This window comes from Ammospiza caudacuta, chromosome 16, assembly GCF_027887145.1.
Source record: "Ammospiza caudacuta isolate bAmmCau1 chromosome 16, bAmmCau1.pri, whole genome shotgun sequence".
NCBI lineage: Eukaryota > Metazoa > Chordata > Aves > Passeriformes > Passerellidae > Ammospiza > Ammospiza caudacuta.
This window is the reverse complement of record NC_080608.1, coordinates 11,288,533-11,309,356: the sequence shown is the minus strand read 5'-3', so window position 1 is coordinate 11,309,356 and position 20,824 is coordinate 11,288,533. Positions and strand designations below refer to the sequence as shown.

Here is a 20,824-nt window from a genome sequence, read left to right as displayed (position 1 = left end):
GACAGGCTACTAGTTCTCAGAAAATGTTGTAGCCACTCAAACAGCAGTTCAAAAAGGCAATTTAAAAGGAGTTTTATAACCTAGTCATAATCATGGAAGTGCTGCAGTTGGAAGGGACTGCCATTTGGTCACCCCTTGTCCTTCACACCACACACAGGTCACTCAGTGGTGACCCACAGGACAGGGTCTCTGTTCCAGTGGTGTCACCAGGGAAAGGGCCATAAGCGACCCTCTGGGGGCTGTTCCATTGCATAACTGCTTCTCCTAATTTTTTTCTTGATATTTATCACAGTTCTTCCCTTTTGCACTTCACATCCATTACTTTTTTCCTGCCCCTGCTTACTAATTAGAGGGATTTGGTCCTTTCACTCTCTGGGACAAGGGAACCTACTGGAACTCCTCACTAGGAAATTTGGTCCCCATAGGTGTCAAGGACCAGAACAAGATATTCAGAGATGTATCTGGGCCTCTTGAGTATGGAAATGCAGTTTGAAATAGCTGTCCTTTAAATGCTGATGGCTGCTTTTCAGGGCAGATCATAAATGCTGTGAGAACTAGTACCTGCATTAGGCTCAGAGGGAGCCTAAACATAAATCCCTTCTCTTTCCAGCCACATGATTTTCATTGCCCCTTGCCTTTGCCTATTGGTGCCCCAGGCAAATTCCTCATTACCTGACCCTTAAACAGTGATACAGTGATCCCCATCCTGTACCCCACTGTTTCCTACTTCCATTTTTGATCACTTGTGTAAAGACAGAAAAAAAAAAAAGAGAAATATGTAGCTGGGCAAAAATTCCTGATCCTTTGGGTGCCCCTTCAGGTTTGTCTTCAGACCTTAGTGGGAAGTTGCACCCCTTGACCTCCTTATTGCTCATCAGTTGCCTGTGTCTTGTGACAGGAAAATTGCAACCTTCAATTTGCAAACTCTCTGTCAAAACTGCTCCCTTTTGTTTTGGGGTTTTTTAATGGTCTCATGAGAAGAGCATTTTTCCAGAGCATGGCAGAATTTCTGGATCCTTATTGTGTTGAATACAGTAGGTGATACTTCAAAATATTTTGGCTTTTAGAGTTTAAGATGTTGTGAGATGAGAACAGTTTGATCATCTCATCTGAGTGCCATAAAATGTGTCCTTCAAGCCAAACAAACCCACTAGTAAAAAAGAATTAGTGTACTCTCTAATGCACTTCCAAAAAGTGATGAAAAAGACAAATGGCATCAGACAGATGTGTATGAGAAGTGTTGACTGATAAGTTATCAAGGTGATGCATTAACCACTAATTAATGCAGTTCTTCCTAGCAGTTGAATCTCATTTTGTTTAGTTTTCTCCCTGGGAATGTCACATGGAAACATGAAATGTCTTGCATGAGTGGAATTTTGGGCTCCAACTCGTGATCTTTGGCAATTAGTATTGCAGTGATGTTAAAAAAAAATGTTTTCCTACTGCATCACTCATTAGTTAAAATGCCCCACAAGGAGCAAATAAGTTTTCCTTTATTGTATATAATTTAATATAAATAGCAATGCTACTTTACACAGAGAGCTGTGATTAGGAATGTTCCTCTTCACTCAGGCTGGGCTGAGGAAACAAGATCAGAGGTTATTTTAGAGGAGGAGCAGTTACCTAAACAGAGAAGAAAAACTGGAATGGAGTGTCAAAACGCCTGATGTCACGTGGCAGGTCAGTGACACAGCTGGGATTGCAATGGTGACAAATCATGGGCCTGTTTGGTCTGATTCTGGGAGACTGTGGGAAGGAAAACAATATTGGTTTTTAAGGAGCACGGTGTGCATGGCTGTCCACACATTAAGTGGAAAATACACTTAATTTATCCCTTTTAATAAAATAATTTAAAAGAGAATTTAAACACTTTTAATTTTATGACCTGAAAATATTTTAATTCTAGTATTTAACTTTAAAATTGAGACAAAGTTTCTTTTTCTTAAAGTGGCACATAAATGTTTTTTTTGTAAACTGAAATGTTAATGTTCCAATCTTTATCCTTCATTCAGCTTCTCCATCAAGCAAAATGCGACAAAGTTTGAGGGAATCACTGCTTTAGGTAAAAAATGACCTGCAAAATAAATGCAAGAGAGAAAGAGTCTTTAAATTCTAACTTAAATAAGACACTTCACACTTGAATTTCAGGAACTCTATGAGATAACTGGGATCACGTCTATAAAATATTTTGGTACTTTTTAATAAGGAAGAAGAAACTATTTAATGAAACTTTGTGTATTTTTAAAGTCATGTTTCTTTGAATAACGGCCTCAGCTGTTCTGTGTACACTGTTAAAGCAAGGCACTTGCTTTAAAAGCCATCATTCCCTCCTTTGGTTTGGAGGAGCTCTCTGAAATGAGTTCCTTTTTAGGTGGAAAATCAGAATCAGTGCACAAAAACTGCTCCTTGTGCTGCCCATGGTCACACAGGCAGATCTCTCTGGGGTTTCTGTCACTCTGAAAATCCCTGAGTAGGCCTGAGGTGGACATAGGATTCATCCTTGACATGACTAGACGATGTAGCCTAGAGCTGTGCCAGAGAAAGTTGAAGTTGGACTCCAGGTAGAATTTCTTCAAGGAAAGGATTGCCAAGCATTGGAACGGGCTACCTGGGAGGTGGTGGAGTCCCCATCCCTGGAGGTGTTGAAGAAATGATTAGACATGTCATTTAGTGCTGTGTTTGACCAGGTGTGATCGGCCAAAGGCTGGACTTTGTGATCTGGGAGGTCTTTCCCGAGCTTAATGCCTCTGTGACTGACTCCCCGTGCGCGGAGCTCGGCAGGGCCGGCCAGGGCGGGATCCGCCGCGGTCCCGCCGGGCTCTGCCCCTTCCCTGGGCTCTGCCCCTTCCCTGGGCTCTGCCCCTGCCAGGCTCTGCCCCCTCCATGGGCTCTGCCCCCTCCATGGGCTCTGTCCCCTCCATGGGCTCTGCCCCTTCCCTGGGCTCTGTCCCCTTCCCTGGGCTCTGCCCCTGCCAGGCTCTGCCCCTGCCAGGCTCTGCCCCCTCCATGGGCTCTGCCCCCTCCATGGGCTCTGTCCCCTCCATGGGCTCTGCCCCTTCCCTGGGCTCTGTCCCCTTCCCTGGGCTCTGCCCCTTCCCTGGGCTCTGCCCCTTCCCTGGGCTCTGTCCCCTCCATGGGCTCTGCCCCTTCCCTGGGCTCTGCCCCTGCCAGGCTCTGCCCCTTCCCTGGGCTCTGCCCCTTCCCTGGGCTCTGCCCCTGCCAGGCTCTGCCCCCTCCATGGGCTCTGCCCCCTCCATGGGCTCTGTCCCCTTCCCTGGGCTCTGCCCCTTCCCTGGGCTCTGTCCCCTTCCCTGGGCTCTGCCCCTTCCCTGGGCTCTGTCCCTGCCAGGCTCTGCCCCTTCCCTGGGCTCTGTCACCCCTGGGCTCTGTCCCCTCCATGGGCTCTGCCCACTCTCTGGGCTCTGTCGCCTTCCCTGGGCTCCGAACCCCCTGGGTTCTGTCTCCGCCGGATTCTGCCCCTTCCCTGGGCTCTGCCCCTTCCCTGGCTTCTGTCCCCTTCCCTGGGCTCTGTCCCCGCCACGGGCCCGTCCCCGCCGGGCTCTGTGCCCTCCCCGGGCTCTGTCTCTTCCCTGGGCTCTGTCACCCCTGGGCTCTGTCCCTTCCCTGGGCTCTGCCCTTTCCCTGGGCTCTGTCCCTTCCCCGGGCTCCGTCCCCGCCGGGCTCTGTCGCCTCTCCGGTCTCTGTCCCCTCCCCGAGCTCTGTCCCCTCCCTGGGCCGTGTCCCCTCTCCGGTCTCTGTCCCCTCCCCGGGCTCTGCCCCCGCGGGGCCCCGGGCAGGGGCGGGCGCAGGCAGGGCCGGCCCGGCCCCGTAACCGGAGCATAAGAGCCGCAGGCGGCGGGGCCGGCCCGGCGTCAGCCGCGTTCGCCGGGAGCGGGAGGGACCGTGCGCTGCCACCATGTGCGGTGAGTGACGGGCTGAGCCCGGCCAGCAAGGGACAAGGGCGGCTTTGTGCCCGAGCCCAGCGGTGCCGCTGGGGACCGGCCCCGCTGCATCCTTCTGGGGGTGGGAAGGACGGGGAGCGCCCGGCAGGTGAAGGTGCAGCCCCCCGGCCCGGCCCTTCTCCGAGGAGACGCGATCCCCGTTCCGTTCATCCCTGCCCGAGCCCCCCGTGCCTGGTGGCGTGTCCCCGGTTTTGGGATGGTCCCTGGGTCTTGGGATGGAAATGGTCCCGTTCCTACCGCCCGGCTGCCCGGGGTGCCCGGTTAACCTCTGCTCCTGGTCCCGCTGCGCTGATGCACGGGATGCGCTGGGCTCTGTCTTTCCTAATTCGGGACTAGGGATTGATTAATCGTGACTCACTGCCGAGCTGCAGCGATAAGGGAGAGTTTGTGGCTTTCAGACAAAGGCAGTGAAGGAGCTTCATTCCTAGCTGTTGTGAGTTTATTCACCTCGTTTTTTTCTAATAAAGATAAGATGGCAAGATAATTCCTATAGCGTGTACACAATTGCTTCGACACGCTTCGGATCAGATGGAAATCAAAGTGTGGGTTCGGAAGCTGCTAACGCGATTTTATTTGGTTATGGGGGAAAGTTTGGTGAAACTTTGCCAATCTGTCCCTGACATCTCCTCTCAGGTCTGATGAAAGTAGAAAAATTTGCACTGGTACTTCTTAGTCGTCATCAACAAAACCTCTTTTTTGGGATACATACTGAAAGTGAGTTGGGTTACTTCTCCCAAAATTGTACTTTCTGAGTTAGGTATCTTTTCCTTGCCTCCTCATCCTTTTTAACTGTAACCTCGGGAGGAGCAAGGAGCTCTGGGATCCTCTTTCACTTGAATGGAAACACGAGGTGATACAGTTTCAGCTGCTATTGTGTGAGCTCCTACGTGACAGATGTCTATCAATGAGACAAACTCGGCGCCTCCCAAACAAAACCCCTCAGGTGAGAGGCCTGGCCCAGTGCCTGGGGTAGCCACGGCAAGCCCTGAGACACATGATGGTAATATCAAAAACTCTGCATGTCTGAGCCGTGTATTGATTGGGAAGTGAGGGTGTTAACAGTGTTCGAGGAGTTTGGTAGAACATCCAGCTTGGGGTGGAGCAAGTGACTCAGTATGAAATGGCAAAGAGCAGCAGTTCAAGAAGGGTAAGTGAGAGTGGAGCAAGGGTTTTTCCCATCAGCATTTAGAAACCTTTTATATTACATTTGTTTCCATGAGTGGTATTCCCCAGCCCACTATGCTGATCTCTGTAGGAGTTCTAGAGACTGCAACCAGCAGTTTTGAAATTACTTTTTTTGTTGTTGTTTTTATTTTTTTCATATCTTTCCAGGTTTAAGTGCTGATAATGGACCCTATTGTGTTTTCTTTGGCTTCAGGTAGCACGTGAAGATTTATAGCCCTTGGTTTATGTTTTGAAAATACACGGGTCATAAATTCTGCTATAAACATGCTCATAAGGAAGCAAAGTCAAGATGTTATCATTCTCTCATGTAAAACGCTATAGCCAAAGCATTCAAGCAAAAGTATTCAGGGTTTAGAAAAAAGTCAAGATGCACTTAAACTGATGACCTCTTTTAGATCAAAGTTAGTTTCATCAGGATATGAAGTAGAGACCTTTTCAAAGCTAAGTTTCTGGCATCAACAATGTGCTTAGGGGTATCCTTTTATTTTTCAAAAAGTAAATAATTTTGTTCAAATTTCAAGTATAGGCTGCCCCCTTGTTGATTTTGGTGAAGTCTTGCAATTGCAAGAGTTCTTGTGGAATTTTCCCACAAAAAAATACTCAATTTACTTTTTCTTCTTCTGATGCTCTGCTTGTAATCCTGAAAAGGGAAGCTCTAAAATCTTGATACACATGTAAAGGGAGAGCCTTGCTTTCAGTGTCTGCATGTGATTGAAGCTGGTTTTAATTATGTTTTAGCAACATTTTTCTTTCTGTTTTTAGCTTCTATAGGTAAGCCATACACTATTGACCTAGTTCATCTTTCTAAGCAAACTGTGATTATGGAAAGTTACAAACTAGATTTAGCATTCAGATCAACAGGACAATGCCCTAGTAAAACACTTCTTGGGTGCTTTTCCTGAATTTTATGTTTTTGAGTCTTCTTAAGTGAGATCTAGTAATGGCATCTAATACCTTGGGGAGGCCATCATAAAGGAACTTGTTTGCATCACAAAACTCTTATCATAAGATGATTCAACTGAGATTCAGTCATACTGGTGTGCTTCCAGAAAGAATTAAGATACAAGGAATCTTTATCACAAGTTGTTTCTACATGAGTTGAGTAATGTGCTTTAAATCTGGCCAAAATGATGACTGAGGAGGGAAAAAATATGTGAGTGAATAAATCATTAAACAGAAACGTACTAGAGAAAGTGTTACTCTCAGTGCTTAGAGCAAGATTTATTTGCCTTAACTGGAAGAGTTTATAACATGTTCTTTGAAGTCAGACTGCAGCTATTGTTTTCATTTTAAATGGCCTCTGGGGACTTCTGCATCTTCTAATGCACGTGTGTGGAAGTGCAGCTCCAATTCCCTGGGAACAAGGATCTATTTAACAACTGCAGCACACTGGTAGCATTGTAGGGATGGTCCCAGAGGAAGGTTCTTCCTGGAGTTCCGTGTAGTGAAAGATGCCACATGGAACATACAAGGATGTTGAGGCTTAAATTCATTGTGAAATCTGGCCTAGAAAGTAGAGCTGGATCTGAACTGAGGTGTGGCAATGTTTTGGAATGATGTTGAGAAATTCGTATTGAAGAAATTGAATGCTGCTTTTGAGGTTCGTGGTTAGTGCCAGAGAACGGTAAATATCTGTCTGGAAAAATGATCAACAGGCTCTCAGTCTGAAGTGACTGCTTATAACCAGAGGCATTATTTCTCAAAGCATCCATGAAGAACAGTAGTAAGCAGTTCAAATTCCCGAATACCTCCTTAAATGCAACTATTGTCTTAATGTCTCCGTTAATGTCAGATGCGCTAGAAATAATTAGGCTGAGCTCCTCAAATCTCACTTCTGAAGCAGAAAAGTATTATCCACCCTTTAATCTTTCCTAAATAAATTCAGAGGCACATGTAATACTGCCTTTGTCTCACTGTCAAATCAACAGTATTAATGTCTTATAAACCAGCAGAGTAACCAAATTCACAGTAATATTTGTAAGGGCGATTTACTGGTGTATCATTATAACAGCTTCTTCACTATGGCCATTTACAGTTCAAAAGCCTTAATTGAAGGGGAAGAGGGTGTTAAATTTCAAACAAAGGCCTTCTCTATCTAAAACACTTGCCTGAACTGCTTATCTGTAGAGCTCTTAAAGTCTGGGGTGTTTTCTTACTGTAGTCTCCAGTCCTGACTTGATGCTTGGAGAAACTGCTGAAACAGCGAAATTAGTTGTTTTTGTTTTATTGGGGTACAGATTCGGAAGAGTTAATAAAAAGGCCTAATGTATCCATATAAATACCAGAGTCTCAGGAAAGTAGGCAGAGAAAAGGAATGGCTGTGTTTTATTTTGCAGGTGACTCTTTCATTACACCTTTTCCAAAGATAAAACAACATTCCCAACACCCTTCTAATAAAAAAATGCCTGTGTACTTAAAAAAAAAAAGAAACATTAAAAAAAAAATAGCGTGGGGTAACCAAGCCCCAAATTAAAAAAAAAAAAAAGCCACTTTTTGGTGGCTGACTGGTCTGTTCAAGAGGAGAGGGATCAGGGAGGGAGGTCAGGGCTCCCCGAGGAGCTGGCAGGGGCACGCCCGGGGCTCCTGTGCCCGCCTGGCTTTGGGACTGTGCTGAGGCAGCACAGGGGAGTGCTCGTGTTGTGGGTGACCCTGTTTTGTACCTTCTGTTTCTTTCCTTTGTTGTCCTACCCCATTGACTTCTGCCCTTTCCTCGTGTTTGCCTCTCCATTCTCTTTCTGCTGAAGTGGCTGTTGCATACAGGATTAAGCTGGAGCCTTTCAGAAATAGATGTTGTGCCTCGTACCTACCCATGGGTATTTAAGGCCATGACTTGGATTACAAAAGTCTCCTTGTGTTAGTACTGGTGAATATATTCCCTCCTTGAATGCCTGGATATGAAATAGATCACAATGTTCCCATTTTCAGCTGTGGTTTTCGTGAAAAGTAGAAGTTTTTTTTACCTCTCCCAACTGTTTAACTCTTGGTGGGTAACATGAGGAGAGTGAAACTCGCCAGTGAAGTTTGTGTCACGTGTTGAAATTCGGCTTCTGAGTCCTTTATTGTACTTGAATTCTTTCCATTTCAAAATGCATTAGAAGGAATTGTACTAAATGGGAGGTTGGGTGCCCCTAGGACTTCTCCCTGATGCTAGTTTTAAAGAGTTTTAAATCGAGTCTGAAGTGATGCAAATTTTTTAAATAACCTCTTTGCTTCTTCCCCCCCCCCCCCCTCCCCTCCTTCCCCATTTCTCTTTAAACAGGAATTTTTGCTTATCTAAACTACAGAGTGCCCCGCACTAGGAAGGAAATATATGAAACCCTGATAAAAGGATTACAGAGACTGGAATACAGAGGCTATGACTCTGCAGGTATGTTAACCAACTCAACAAATTAATTTTAGCAACCAATAGCTCATTCCATTTTGGATTTTTTGGGTTCTTTCAGTGTCTGGCCTCTTGGATTTTTCTTTCTTTATTCTACAGATTAACAGATCAGAACTAATTAGCTTGATTCTTGGAGGGCTACAGCTTTCCTCAGGACTTAGAATTGGGTGTTTAGCTCTGTAATTAGATGGTTGAGGTTAGTACACGTAAGCAAAACAAACAGGGTGTGGAAAAAGATCTCTATACAGGGCCATGTAGCTTGTGCCTCAGCCTTTTTTGTATGTGAATCACAGTGAAGGATGGGGAAGATTAAACTTGTCTTAAATTTGAGTTGGCTCATTTCATCTGGCAAAATATTTCAGTTTGTTGTCAAATACAATTTGAGATGGCTCATGTATGTTTTAATCTGTGCAGTCGATATAGAGTTGATGTGGTTTCATTTGAACATGCACAGGTCTTGCAACAGACTGCAACTATATCCCTTTAAAGGGTAATTAAAAATACTAATTTCAGTGGTGTGTGCCTATTTTCTCAGCCTTTTCCTCATTCTAGTGTATTTCGTGCTTTAAATAACACTTATGACTGTGTCCTGTACTGTAGGAGTGGCAATTGATGGAAATAACAATGAAGATAAAGAAAGATTCATCAAACTGGTTAAGAAAAGAGGAAAAGTAAAGGCCCTGGAAGAAGAGTTGTACAGTAAGTGTTAAAAATGACCCCTTTGCTTTGGCCTCCCAGTCAGATACTATCTGCATCTCAGCAGAAAGTCAGACCATAAAATTGCAGTTATGATTTTGCATCAGCAATACATGCATTGGGAAATCCAAGCAGCTATTTTTTTTTTGTGTCCCTCAAATCTGCACTTAAGAAACAAGCTGATCTTCAGATCTAGCACTGAGGAATTGTCAGTCTATGTTCCCTTCTTTTGGTTGCTCCTTTGTTCGAAACCTGGGCTCCTTTGGCTCTTTGCTCAGGTGATTTCTGTGCTGCATGGCTGAAATGCTGAAACATGCACTCTGACAGAATTTATGACCATTTAAGCAGCTGGCTGTCATCACAATCTGCTTTATGCAGTGCTTCCATCTGTGAAAGCCTCAAGCTGTATTTTAGTACGTTTACATTATAATTTGTAGTAATGGGGTCTGTTAGCCTGTCTGTGGCTAAAAATGCTCGTGGCTTGGCAATCAAGGTTTTAATCACAGTAGCTTGAATTTTCTAAAGTGTAATGTCAAAAAAGCAAATGGTTAAAAAAACCCCCAAAAAACAGAAGATAGCTTTTAGAATTTTGCCTGTAGGAATTGTCTTTGTGTTTTACTAATTGTGTGTGTGTGAGAGGGAGGGAGAGAGGCAATATTAATTATTCAGTAAACTGAATTTCTCCTGTCTAGAACAAGATGACCTGGATTCAAAAACAGATTTTGAAACACATTTTGGAATTGCTCATACTCGCTGGGCGACCCATGGAGTACCAAGTGCAATAAACAGTCACCCTCAGAGATCAGATAAAAGGAATGGTATGTAATCTCTGCAGCACTTGAACCACACAAATCTGAAATGATTCAATCCACAGAACACAAATGTTCTTATAATTGCTATGGTATCTATTTTTGATAGTAGGGCTAAGCTGTTGCCATCCTATTTAGCTCAGACATGTTTGAAATGAAATAGCCTCTTCTCAGACTGAAGCAACACCAAAAATTAATGAGATCTGTTTTCTGAAAATTGCAAGTTAATTGAAGTAAAACATTCTTGTTTTGAAAGGTAAGACTGAAAATATGAATGTGTCAATATTGCCTGGTCCAGAAAAGAGAGATTTCATAGCATTCTTCACTTGAGAATGGCTTAATGCTCTACTAGGTGTAGTTTAGAACTCTCTCAATAACTTGGAACTGCCTTTGTATACTTTCAGAATTTGTAAGCTTCTGCTTGCAGTTGTCCATGTTGTGATAAACTGTAGGTCTGAAAGCTATAGCAGGTGGTTTCAAGTGTACTTCTAAGCTTTTTTCCCCCTTGTAATTTTGTGTTCTGAATTAAATATCTTAAGTTTTTGTTGCTCATGAATATATGTATTTTTTTTCTCTTAGAATTTGTTGTCATCCATAATGGAATCATCACAAACTATAAGGACCTGAGAAAATTTCTGGTGAGTCTGTGGCAACTCAATTCTAAAACTAGAAAGTTAATACTCCCCCAAACTACCATCAGGTCATTCATGACTTCAGTGAAACATGAATTCAAGTTTCTTGATATCATCTATAAAAAAGCTGTGTGAAAGGGTCTGCCTGATAAAGATACTAAGGAGCTGGTGAAGTGCAATATGTTCCTGTAATCCTAAATGCAAAGTATTTATGAGCAGAGTAGCAGTTTGTGCTGAGACTCTGAGAGGGTGTGTGGAGTGGGCTCCCTCCTGTCTCTTACTGCTTCACAGATGCCAAACAAGTAAAGTCTTACTATGGGTCTTATTCCAGCATTTCCCAAAGAGTATCTATGACATAAGTCCTTGTATTTTATCTACAGTGATTTATATGCACTGGTCCAATGTAGTGCTCTGAGCTCTGGCTGCAGTTTCTGGTGGGAGGCAGCTGAAAAGCTCTTCAGTGTTTGCTGCCTGAGGATGCACACAATTCTTACTCTTCTATATGATATTTCAGGAGAGCAAAGGATATGAATTTGAATCTGAAACAGATACAGAAACAATCCCCAAATTGATCAAGTACATGTATGACAACAGAGAGAGTGAAGACACCAGTTTTTCAGCCTTGGTAGAGAGAGTTATTCAACAGTTGGTAAGTAGAACATTACTTTTTTTTTCCCCTGTACAACAGTATAAGCTATTTGTGGGGTTCCTTAGCATTCTGCCTTATGCATTTAGATCCTGTGCAGGAGCTCTTAGAAGGAGCTGCAAATAACACTTTTAGGCTTCTAAATAATGCTTAATAGACCAAGAAATGAGATTAAAATTTTGGAGACTTCAAAGGCTTTTCACTGTTAAATCTTTAAATTGCAGTAGCAACAGGTTTTGTTTGTTGAGTTTTTTGTCTTGTTTTGTTTTTAGCAAGAAGTTAACACAGCTTTTTAATGAAGCAGTTTAATTTAAAAAAAGTAATAGGAGCCTCTGGGGGTTAAAATCTCTCATAAATGGCAGTGTGTTCCTAAAGGTTATTCTAATCGTGTTGAAACACTGCCGTGATTCAAGTTTGGCCAATGCCTTGGCTCTCCTATTTGGAAATAGATCTAACAAGCTGGACTGGTTTCCAAACCGTGAAGTGGGAATCTACTGTTACTCAGTATGTGAATGCTTAAAAACTTTGATAGATGCATTGCAAACTTGGAGAAAGCTGGCTTTGTTTCCTCCCCCAGTCTCCGGGCAGATGTTTTCCCTCCCCTTCCTGCAGTTTCTGAGTCTCCTCTTTAAGGCAGCTCTGTAGGATTCCTTGCAGCGGGGCTGGAATCCACACCAAGGCAGGGCCTGTGTGGGTCGAGAGGGAGCAGCCCCACAGTGTGGGGAAGGGAAGATTCCTTCCAGAACAGGGGCAGAGTGCTCTGAGTGCAGCCCTGGGAGAGGAGGGAATGTCACCAGCTCTGTCCTGCTGGCAGGGTGGGGCCTTGGCTCCTGCTTTGGGAATCTTCCTCCAGGAGTCTGCCAGCTGTGTTAGTACTGTAGAGTTGTTTCTGGGGTTTTTTCTGGTGTTGTGGATTTTTTGTGGTTTTTTTTTGAAATACATTAATGAGAATTTGCTGCTTGAACTAGGAACAGTAACGCCAGGTTTTTAGTTGAAACTGCATAGTAATGCACTACAAGTAAAATTCTGATTGAAGGTCTTACTCAAAGTAAATGTCTAACAATCTTCATGTTGATTATGAGCAGCATCTCTGACATTTTCATAACCTTTGCATTCAAGTTTATTGCTTTTATTTATAAAGAGAGGCTAAGTGCTCACTTCCTGAGGTTTTAGCTGTTGCACTGTCAATGTGGATGTCAGCTTGTTCTGCTCCATGGCCAATTCCTTTAAAGGTGCAGTCTGCCCTCCAGGAAGAGACTCCTGATAGCAGCTCCTTCAGTGCCTCTTCAGAGAGGGGCCCCAGTTTAATGAGATGCAACTATTTGAGATAAGTTCTTTAGAATCTTTTTTTTCTCCTTTGTATTCATGGTTTCCAGGAAGGTGCTTTTGCATTGGTTTTCAAGAGCATCCATTACCCAGGTGAAGCTGTTGCTACCAGGTTAGTAAAAGTCTATTTTATACATAATGCATGCTTTTTATTAGGTTAAAAAAGGCCAGCCTCTGAAAGATACTAAAATATTGATATTTAAAGTGCTTAATTAACCAAAATCAGTGAGTCAATAAAGAATCTCAGTGCATCTTGTGTTTCTAAATTTGTATTAAGAGCATGCTAACATTTTTCCTCTATCAAAAAGGGGAGAGGGAAGGGATATTGTTCAGTTTTAGCTCCCATTGAGTAAAGACAGATAAGTATATTCATGTGGGCTGAAAGACCATCATAGTAACAGGTTATACAAATAGAGTTCTATAGCTGTCATAGCATTTATGGCATCTTTCTGTGTTAAGTTCTACTTTTATTTATGACTTGAAAAACAACTTTCAGGAAATGTAAAGATATTAAAATAGCAAGTGACATAGCAAGTGATTAAAATAGCAAGTGATGGGAATAAAGACTGTTTTATATTACAACCCAAAAGCCCATTGCTTCAGTGGTCTAAAATAAGACTACATTAAAATTTTGAAAAAGCCAGCTGTACCATCACTCTAACTAGAGAACATCTTCTCAAATGAACTATTCTATATGTGGTTCAGATTTGGGTTTTTAGGGTTGAGGGATTTAAGAGAAGCTAATCTTGTAATCTGAGTGTGACTTGTTCTTTTATTCCTGTGATTTTTTTTTTAATAAGGTCTTCAGTGACACGTAACCCATATAATTAAAAAATTATCTTAATATTCCACAGTTTCAGAGGTGCAGTAGGGATGATTGATGTTTCTGAGTTTGAAAGGCTAAAGAGTGTAACAGTACTTCAATTCTAAAGAGCACAGGAGCTTACTGTTGTCTCACTTTAGAGGCAAAGTAAGCTTTGGTTCAAATTGGTCCCTGTACTAAGATGTTTTCTGATAACTGCAAAGAAAACAGCAGGTTCATATTCACATTTATTCACATATATTCACATTTTCCTCCACCTGGATGTAGTTTACAGGTAAAGAATCACCAAGGCACATGGTAATTACTTATATAATAATATTTGGCGAATCTTACAGAAGAACCAAGTTTCTAGAATTCCTGCCATGTAATGGCCTTAGGATCATGAAGGAGGCTCTTCCTGTTTAGGAAGCTAGATGGGATATTGTCTTTTCAGCTTCACTGATGTCTGGTAACTTCTTTGTATGCACATTTCTCTTTACAAACTTGAGTGTTTTCCTTTCTCTAGGAGAGGGAGTCCTTTGCTCATTGGGGTTAGGAGCAAGTACAAACTCTCAACTGAACAGATTCCAGTTTTGTATAGAACATGTAAGTTGATGAATCAAAATATATTATTTTTAAAAACTAAAATTACTGTTATTTTATGATTAGAAATTAGGTTAATTGGTTTTTGTACCATAAAACTACCAGCTGATGCCCCAAATAGCTTTTTGGCTGGGGATATTTTTATACTTCTGAATGTGTAGTTTATGTAAAAGTCCCATGCCCCAACCTATTTCTGTAACTGTGATACCCTAAACATGTATAGTCTGTAATCTCTACTGAACAGAACTGGGTTTGCATTTAGAATGTCTCATTTCTTTAATAGGCAACATTGAGAATGTGAAGAACATCTGCAACTCCCAAATGAAAAGACTGGACAGCTCAACCTGCCTTCATGCTGTTGGGGATAAGGCAGTGGAATTCTTCTTTGCTTCAGATGCAAGGTAGTAAAAGTACTTCAACTCTGCTGAAAATACTGGGGTTTTTTGTTTAAAAGTGAGATAGTTCTGGAAATTTAAGCTGCCTTGCTCTTGTACAATGGCTTTCTGAAAGAAGAGCTTTTAATCCAGGTAACATCAGAAAGCCCCCAGGCTCACGTGCTTGAAAAATGTGAAGGTTTGTCAGCAGCATTTGAACTGCAAACAAGTGCAATATCTGCCATTTGCTGACCTCTCTGTGAAATACATCCAGTGGAAAGTAATTTGGGTGCAAATGGACACTCATCAGCCGAGCATTTGGGCAGAATATGGGTTAATTGGGGTTGTGATGTTTTCAATTCAGATATTGGAGGAGGAAAATAGTGGTGTGGTTCCAAGCTGGGCAGGAACCTGGACATCAGGCACACATTTATCTTGGAATAGAGAGACCAAGAGTGGGACCTTAGCAGGATCCATCAAGGACACTGGGAAGCATCTTCAGACCAGCAGGAATGGCCGCAGTGGTTGCAGAGCCTCCTGCTGTGGGTTGTTGTGAGAGTGCAGGAGGAGCAGCAGATGGAGCCATTGCCTTTAGGATGGCTCTGTCTGCAGTTCTGTCCTAAAGGAAGAGAGAAGCAGTGCTGGAAGTGCTCTTGTGGCATATTTAATTGCTTTGCTATTGCCAATTCTGACGTGTCAGGTTTGTCTTGCTTGTTTTTTTCTCTGTAGTGCCATCATTGAGCACACCAACAGAGTGATTTTCTTAGAAGATGATGACATTGCAGCTGTAACTGACGGGAAGCTCTCGATTCACCGCCTGGAGCGCTCAGCTAGTGATGATCCTTCCCGGGCCATCCAGACCTTGCAGATGGAATTGCAGCAAATCATGAAGGGTGGGTAGAAACATCTGTCAATGAGTATCATCAAAAGTGGATAGTTACTGTTTGTGTAGTAGATGAGGCAGCAAACTGCTAATTTGATGTGACAATTGCCTTTTATTCAGGCTGTACTGGGAGCTGACAATTTTAGTTTTGAGACCAAGAAAGAATGGGCAGCCTGGGACCCTATCCATTTTATGCTTGGAAAAGTCATAGATACTTCTATTCATTTCAGTATCTAGTGAAAATGTAACTAATGCTAACATGTAGTTGTTGGCAAAGTTTGACTATAAATTAAGAATTGAAGTGGAGCATGGATGTTTCCTAATGAAGGAATTTATTTACCTTGTCAATATGGGGAAGTGGAACCAACCAAATAAAGTGACCTATCCATCCTTCCTTTCTTCTTGCCTATTCTAAGCTTTTATTTAGGCTAACACAGTCAAGTTAGTCTTAAAAGTTCTCTTTGTAACTGAAATAGACTTCAAATAACAAACCTAAGCATTGCCATGTCATGTTTTTATAAACAGGTAATTTCAGTGCCTTCATGCAAAAGGAAATTTTTGAACAACCAGAATCAGTTGTCAACACAATGAGAGGCAGGGTGAATTTTGAGAGCAGCACAGGTAATGGAGAACAGTCCTTCAAACTGCACTAAGTTTGAAATTTGTAAATGTGCTATCTAGAAAATGAAAACCACCATTGTGTATTTATTTGTTTGCAGTTCTGCTGGGGGGGCTGAAGGATCATTTGAAAGAAATCAGAAGGTGCCGAAGACTGATCATTATTGGCTGTGGGACCAGTTACCACGCTGCAGTGGCTGTATGTTCCCAGCCTTGGCTGAAATGCATTTATAACTTACTTGCTGGGCTTTCAGACAACAGCTTTTCATCTGCTTTTTCTTCTATCTCAGACTTTGTCCTTCATTGAGGGATCTCACCCTTTTATTTAGCTTTCCTTATTGCCACATTCTTTATTAATGCTCCAATGCCATTAATCACCATGCTAGAAGTTAACTTTTTCCACCTTGGCTTTTAAAGCTTTGGTGAGTTGTAATTACCAGCTTTTCTAATAAGAATTCATTTAGATTTTCTCTGATTTGTAAAATGTCCAAATGTTAGTGGGTGGCAATGCTGACAAATACTGTGTTCTGCTTGAATACAGACTCGACAAGTCCTGGAAGAATTAACTGAATTACCAGTGATGGTGGAACTTGCCAGTGACTTCCTGGATAGGAACACACCTGTATTCAGGGATGATGTGTGCTTTTTTATAAGCCAGTCAGGTGAGCTGCATTTGCTGTTGAGTGAGTGCTCTAAGATTGCTTTCCATTGCACTTTGCATCATCTAAGTGTGGGTACAGTTATTTAGAACACACTTATGTAGACTTTGATGCTTTTCAGGAATCATTATTATCTCTTTCATCCTGAAGTGAAGGTGTGAATGTTTTCCAGGTGAAACTGCAGATACACTGATGGCCTTGAGGTACTGTAAAGAACGCCGTGCTCTGACAGTTGGCATCACAAACACAGTTGGAAGTTCAATATCCAGGGAGACTGACTGTGGTGTACACATCAATGCAGGGCCTGAGATTGGTGTGGCAAGCACAAAGGTAATTCCTGTTTGGGGTTTGACTTTCACCCTTCAGCCCTGTGGAACACAACTCAAATTTCAATTGCAGCACTTCAAACTGAGATCATATTCACTCTCTGCAGAATTAGCTGTTAAATGTTTTGGTTTTTTTTTTCTGCAGGCCTATACCAGCCAATTCGTGTCTCTTGTAATGTTTGGCCTAATGATGTCTGAAGACAGAATTTCCTTGCAGAAAAGGAGACAGGAAATCATAAGTGGACTAAAATCATTGCCAGGTATATTGGTATTTTGGGTTTGAGGAGGTGTAGAGGATGTTGGCAGTGTAAAATACTACTCAGGGATATTTCTTTCTCATTTAAGTTTCACTCTCCCCCTCATCCTGAAAGGCAGACAACATGAGAAAAATGGACTGTTCACTTCTGCAGTGTTTGCCAATTTTACAAGTGCTCTTCCAAGAAACTTGGCAGGAGGATCGGAATTTTCATGGGTTGGGTTTTCTAATTACAATAAGGTAGTTTTGTATGAAAAATATTACTTGATCTCCTAAATTCATGGTTTGAAATTTTTAAAACCTCCCACTTTAATCAGGATAAAATGAAACTAATTCAAGGTGATTTTTACATGGATATTTCACAACTTCCTTTAGAAATTCAAGTGGGATGTATGAGCACTGCTTAAACCAATAGTTATTTTAAATTTATTACTGTAAATAAGGCTGGAGAAAATATCCTTAAACTGCAGTCAAAGTTGCTAAGTTAATGGTTGAATTGCATTAAGTGTATCTGCTCTAATAGATAATTAGAACATTCTCGTACAAGTGAACTAATTTTTCCAGTTAATTTTTTTTTCTGTGCCTCAATAGAAATGATTAAAGAAGTCTTGTCCTTGGATGAGAAGATCCATGATTTGGCTCTTGAACTGTACAAACAGAGATCGTTGCTGGTTATGGGCCGTGGGTATAATTACGCTACATGTCTGGAAGGAGCTTTGGTAGGAACATGTCAATATTCTTTGCTATTTTTTAAAATGAGATTTTGTGCCTTCTGCAACATAGTTTTTCTAATATTTCATTACAATTTAATTCTACTGCAATAAAACTATTCATAACTAGAAGCATTTAAACACATACATAAGGTGAACCTGGATGTGATGCCACTTTCTTGTTTCTTTCACATCATAAACATAGAGTTGAATTAGTCTATTTAAAAACAAGAAACTAACAAGTTGCTGACCCATTTGAAAACAACATCAGAAACATGCAATGTGCTGATGTTGAGAAGAGATGCTCATGCATGGAAGTCATTAATTATGTTATGAACATCCTGATGAAATGGACACGTGCCCATTGCTCAGAGGAGTTTGGTGTGTTAAAGGCAGATTGCAGTAGCCAAGGTTGTGCTGGGTGTTTGGTTCCTAAAATTCCTCTGATTAATCCATGTGCATGGGTGAGCTCTGCTGCTGCACACAGCCTGCTAGAAATCCCAGCAGCTACCCGTGTGCTTTTGCTAATACTTAATACTGGGTATGTGTATTTAAATGGCAGAGGCACAGCCTTGGTGCTTTGATTCTTGTGGCTGTTGCTTCTCAGCTGATTTAGTAATAACTTGAGGCATTTCCTTTTTTTTAGAAAATAAAAGAAATCACCTATATGCACTCAGAAGGTATCCTGGCTGGTGAGCTGAAACATGGGCCCTTGGCCCTAATAGATAAACAAATGCCTGTTATCATGGTGATCATGAAGGATCCTTGCTTCACCAAGTGCCAGAATGCCCTGCAACAGGTCACTGCTCGGCAGGTACAGTGCTCAACTGATTCACTTCTCCTGTGTCATGGGAAAAGAGATTGTGCACACTGCACTGCTGCTGCCTGTGCACCTGGAAAGGGATGTACTGCTGATTATTGTTAATTATTAAGTTATAAATAAGATGCTACATCTGCATTGCAGGTTGTTATTACAGGTTAATATCAGCAGTGAAAACTGCTTTCATATGGCTTGTTTGTTTTGGGGTCTTTCTGTTTTGAAGCAAATGGAATAATGTTAAAACTCTACAGGGTGAAAACATTCAAACCTTACAATATAGTGAAAGTCAAGAGCCATTATGCAAGGACTGGCATTGCCTTTGTTAGCTACTTGAGCGTGTTCAAATACACACAGACATACTGTAAACAATATTTCAAAGCAGTTCTAGGCTACTTCTTCACTTAACAATGTAAAAATTTATTTTCAGGGTCGTCCAATCATTCTGTGTTCTAAAGAAGACACTGAAAGCTCAAAATTTGCCTACAAAACCATTGAGCTGCCTCATACAGTTGACTGCCTTCAAGGAGTGTTGAGTGTCATTCCTCTCCAGTTACTTTCATTTCACCTGGCTGTTCTCAGAGGATATGATGTAAGTATCTTCTATATTTAACACTCCTTTTAGTGCAGTTTTGAACTTCCTCCTACTAGTGTAAAGTGAGAGACCCAGTTATATGGCATCTCTAAGACTCACTAGCTATGAAAATAGTTAGTGAGTCTCATAGTGAGTGTGGTTATAGAGGTGACATTTCAGTGCCAGTTCTTCAGTTTTGTATTTTTTAATTAGTATCCTTCTAAAAAATTAGAAAGCCCTTTTGCTTAGTTTGGTTATTTAAGAGTGCAAATGGGACTTTTCCAGGGAACCTAATCTTGAAATGTGATATTGTACTTCAACTTAAAATAGGGCAGTGCTTTGTACACCTTGGTTTGTTGATGTGTCAGTTTGACAATGATGATGGCTTTGGAAAGGTACCCTGTGAAGAACAAATATGTATTTGTTGGGAGGGCTTTGGAAGCACAGATAAATTCAGCTGCAAGTCTTTATTGCAGATCTATAGCCTGTTGTGTGTGTTAATGTGTCTAGAATCAAGCAGAACTCATTAGGAAGTCAGAAAAAGCACACTAAATGAACTGTCAAATGTAGAATGCCAGTATTACTCTGCCATACTGAAAGCCTGTCTCTTCATTCTAGGTGGACTTCCCAAGAAATTTGGCCAAATCTGTGACTGTAGAGTAACAGCCAAGAACAGCTGATGTCTTTGTCACCAGACCTCTGAGTTATACTTGTAGAATGTGTTGTTCTGAATTGATAAGTAAATGTTTTATCTAAAAAGAATGATAGTGCTAACCGGAAAGTGTCAGAAGGATTTATCTTGCAGCTTTAAAAGCTTTTGATGTGCCTTGTACCCAAGTGCTTTTGCTCACAGTAAATACTTCTCTAAGTCCTGAAATTACCAAAGAAGATAAAAATTGTTTACACATGGTATACTGAATGAACATTTTTACTGTGCAATATATATATATATATATATATATATACAGCTCTCTCCAGAGTAACTGTGAACATTTTTTTAGCCTACACTACATAACTAGTTTCAAAGATATAGTATTTATAAGTACAATTTGTATAGCTTTTTTTAAGTTATTTTTTTAGTACATTGCTTATCTGTAACATTGGTAATGCTCAGAATGTAAATACTGAGCGTGTTGATACTTCTGTACAGTTGTTAGGGATTTTCCTCCTTCAGCCTCAAACTGGAAAATTGTTGTCCCCTCTTCTTTCCCAGCTTCCCTTCCCCCGTTGCATCTGTGTTTCATATTTAAACAGTCATTTGCAAAGTTCTTCCCTGGCTGTAAATTCCCAGCTATGTTTTCAATTTCTGCTTCTTTTAATTGTTTTGAAAAGCCAGAATGACATTTGTTTTGTATGCCACCCCAGCTCTTATTTGCATAACATGTATAGTGCAACAGAATAAAGGAACTGGATGTCTTTCAAGTCATATTTTTGTTTGAAGAGGGTACAATGAAATGACAATGCAATTAAAAGATTATATAATTCTTCTTATTTTGTGGTTTGGTTTTTTGTGTGTGTATGTGTGTTTGGGTTTTTATTTGTTTCATTTTTGTTGTTTTGATTT

The 20,824-nt window shown here is 41.5% G+C and overlaps 1 protein-coding gene across 1 annotated transcript; it reads left to right on the top strand.

Annotated features, from left to right (window-relative positions):
* The first annotated feature begins 3,881 nt into the window (after positions 1 to 3,881).
* Positions 3,882 to 20,718, top strand: GFPT2 (glutamine-fructose-6-phosphate transaminase 2). Its single transcript, XM_058815130.1, has 19 exons — positions 3,882 to 3,923; positions 8,407 to 8,514; positions 9,130 to 9,228; positions 9,918 to 10,043; positions 10,614 to 10,672; positions 11,181 to 11,315; positions 12,689 to 12,750; positions 13,967 to 14,046; positions 14,327 to 14,444; positions 15,147 to 15,310; positions 15,826 to 15,921; positions 16,020 to 16,117; positions 16,460 to 16,580; positions 16,750 to 16,907; positions 17,049 to 17,163; positions 17,751 to 17,878; positions 18,516 to 18,683; positions 19,117 to 19,278; positions 19,879 to 20,718. Exons 1-19 carry the CDS (start codon positions 3,917 to 3,919, stop codon positions 19,921 to 19,923), a joined length of 2,049 nt encoding a protein of 682 aa, XP_058671113.1. The 5' UTR covers positions 3,882 to 3,916; the 3' UTR covers positions 19,924 to 20,718.
* Positions 20,719 to 20,824: the final 106 nt, after the last annotated feature.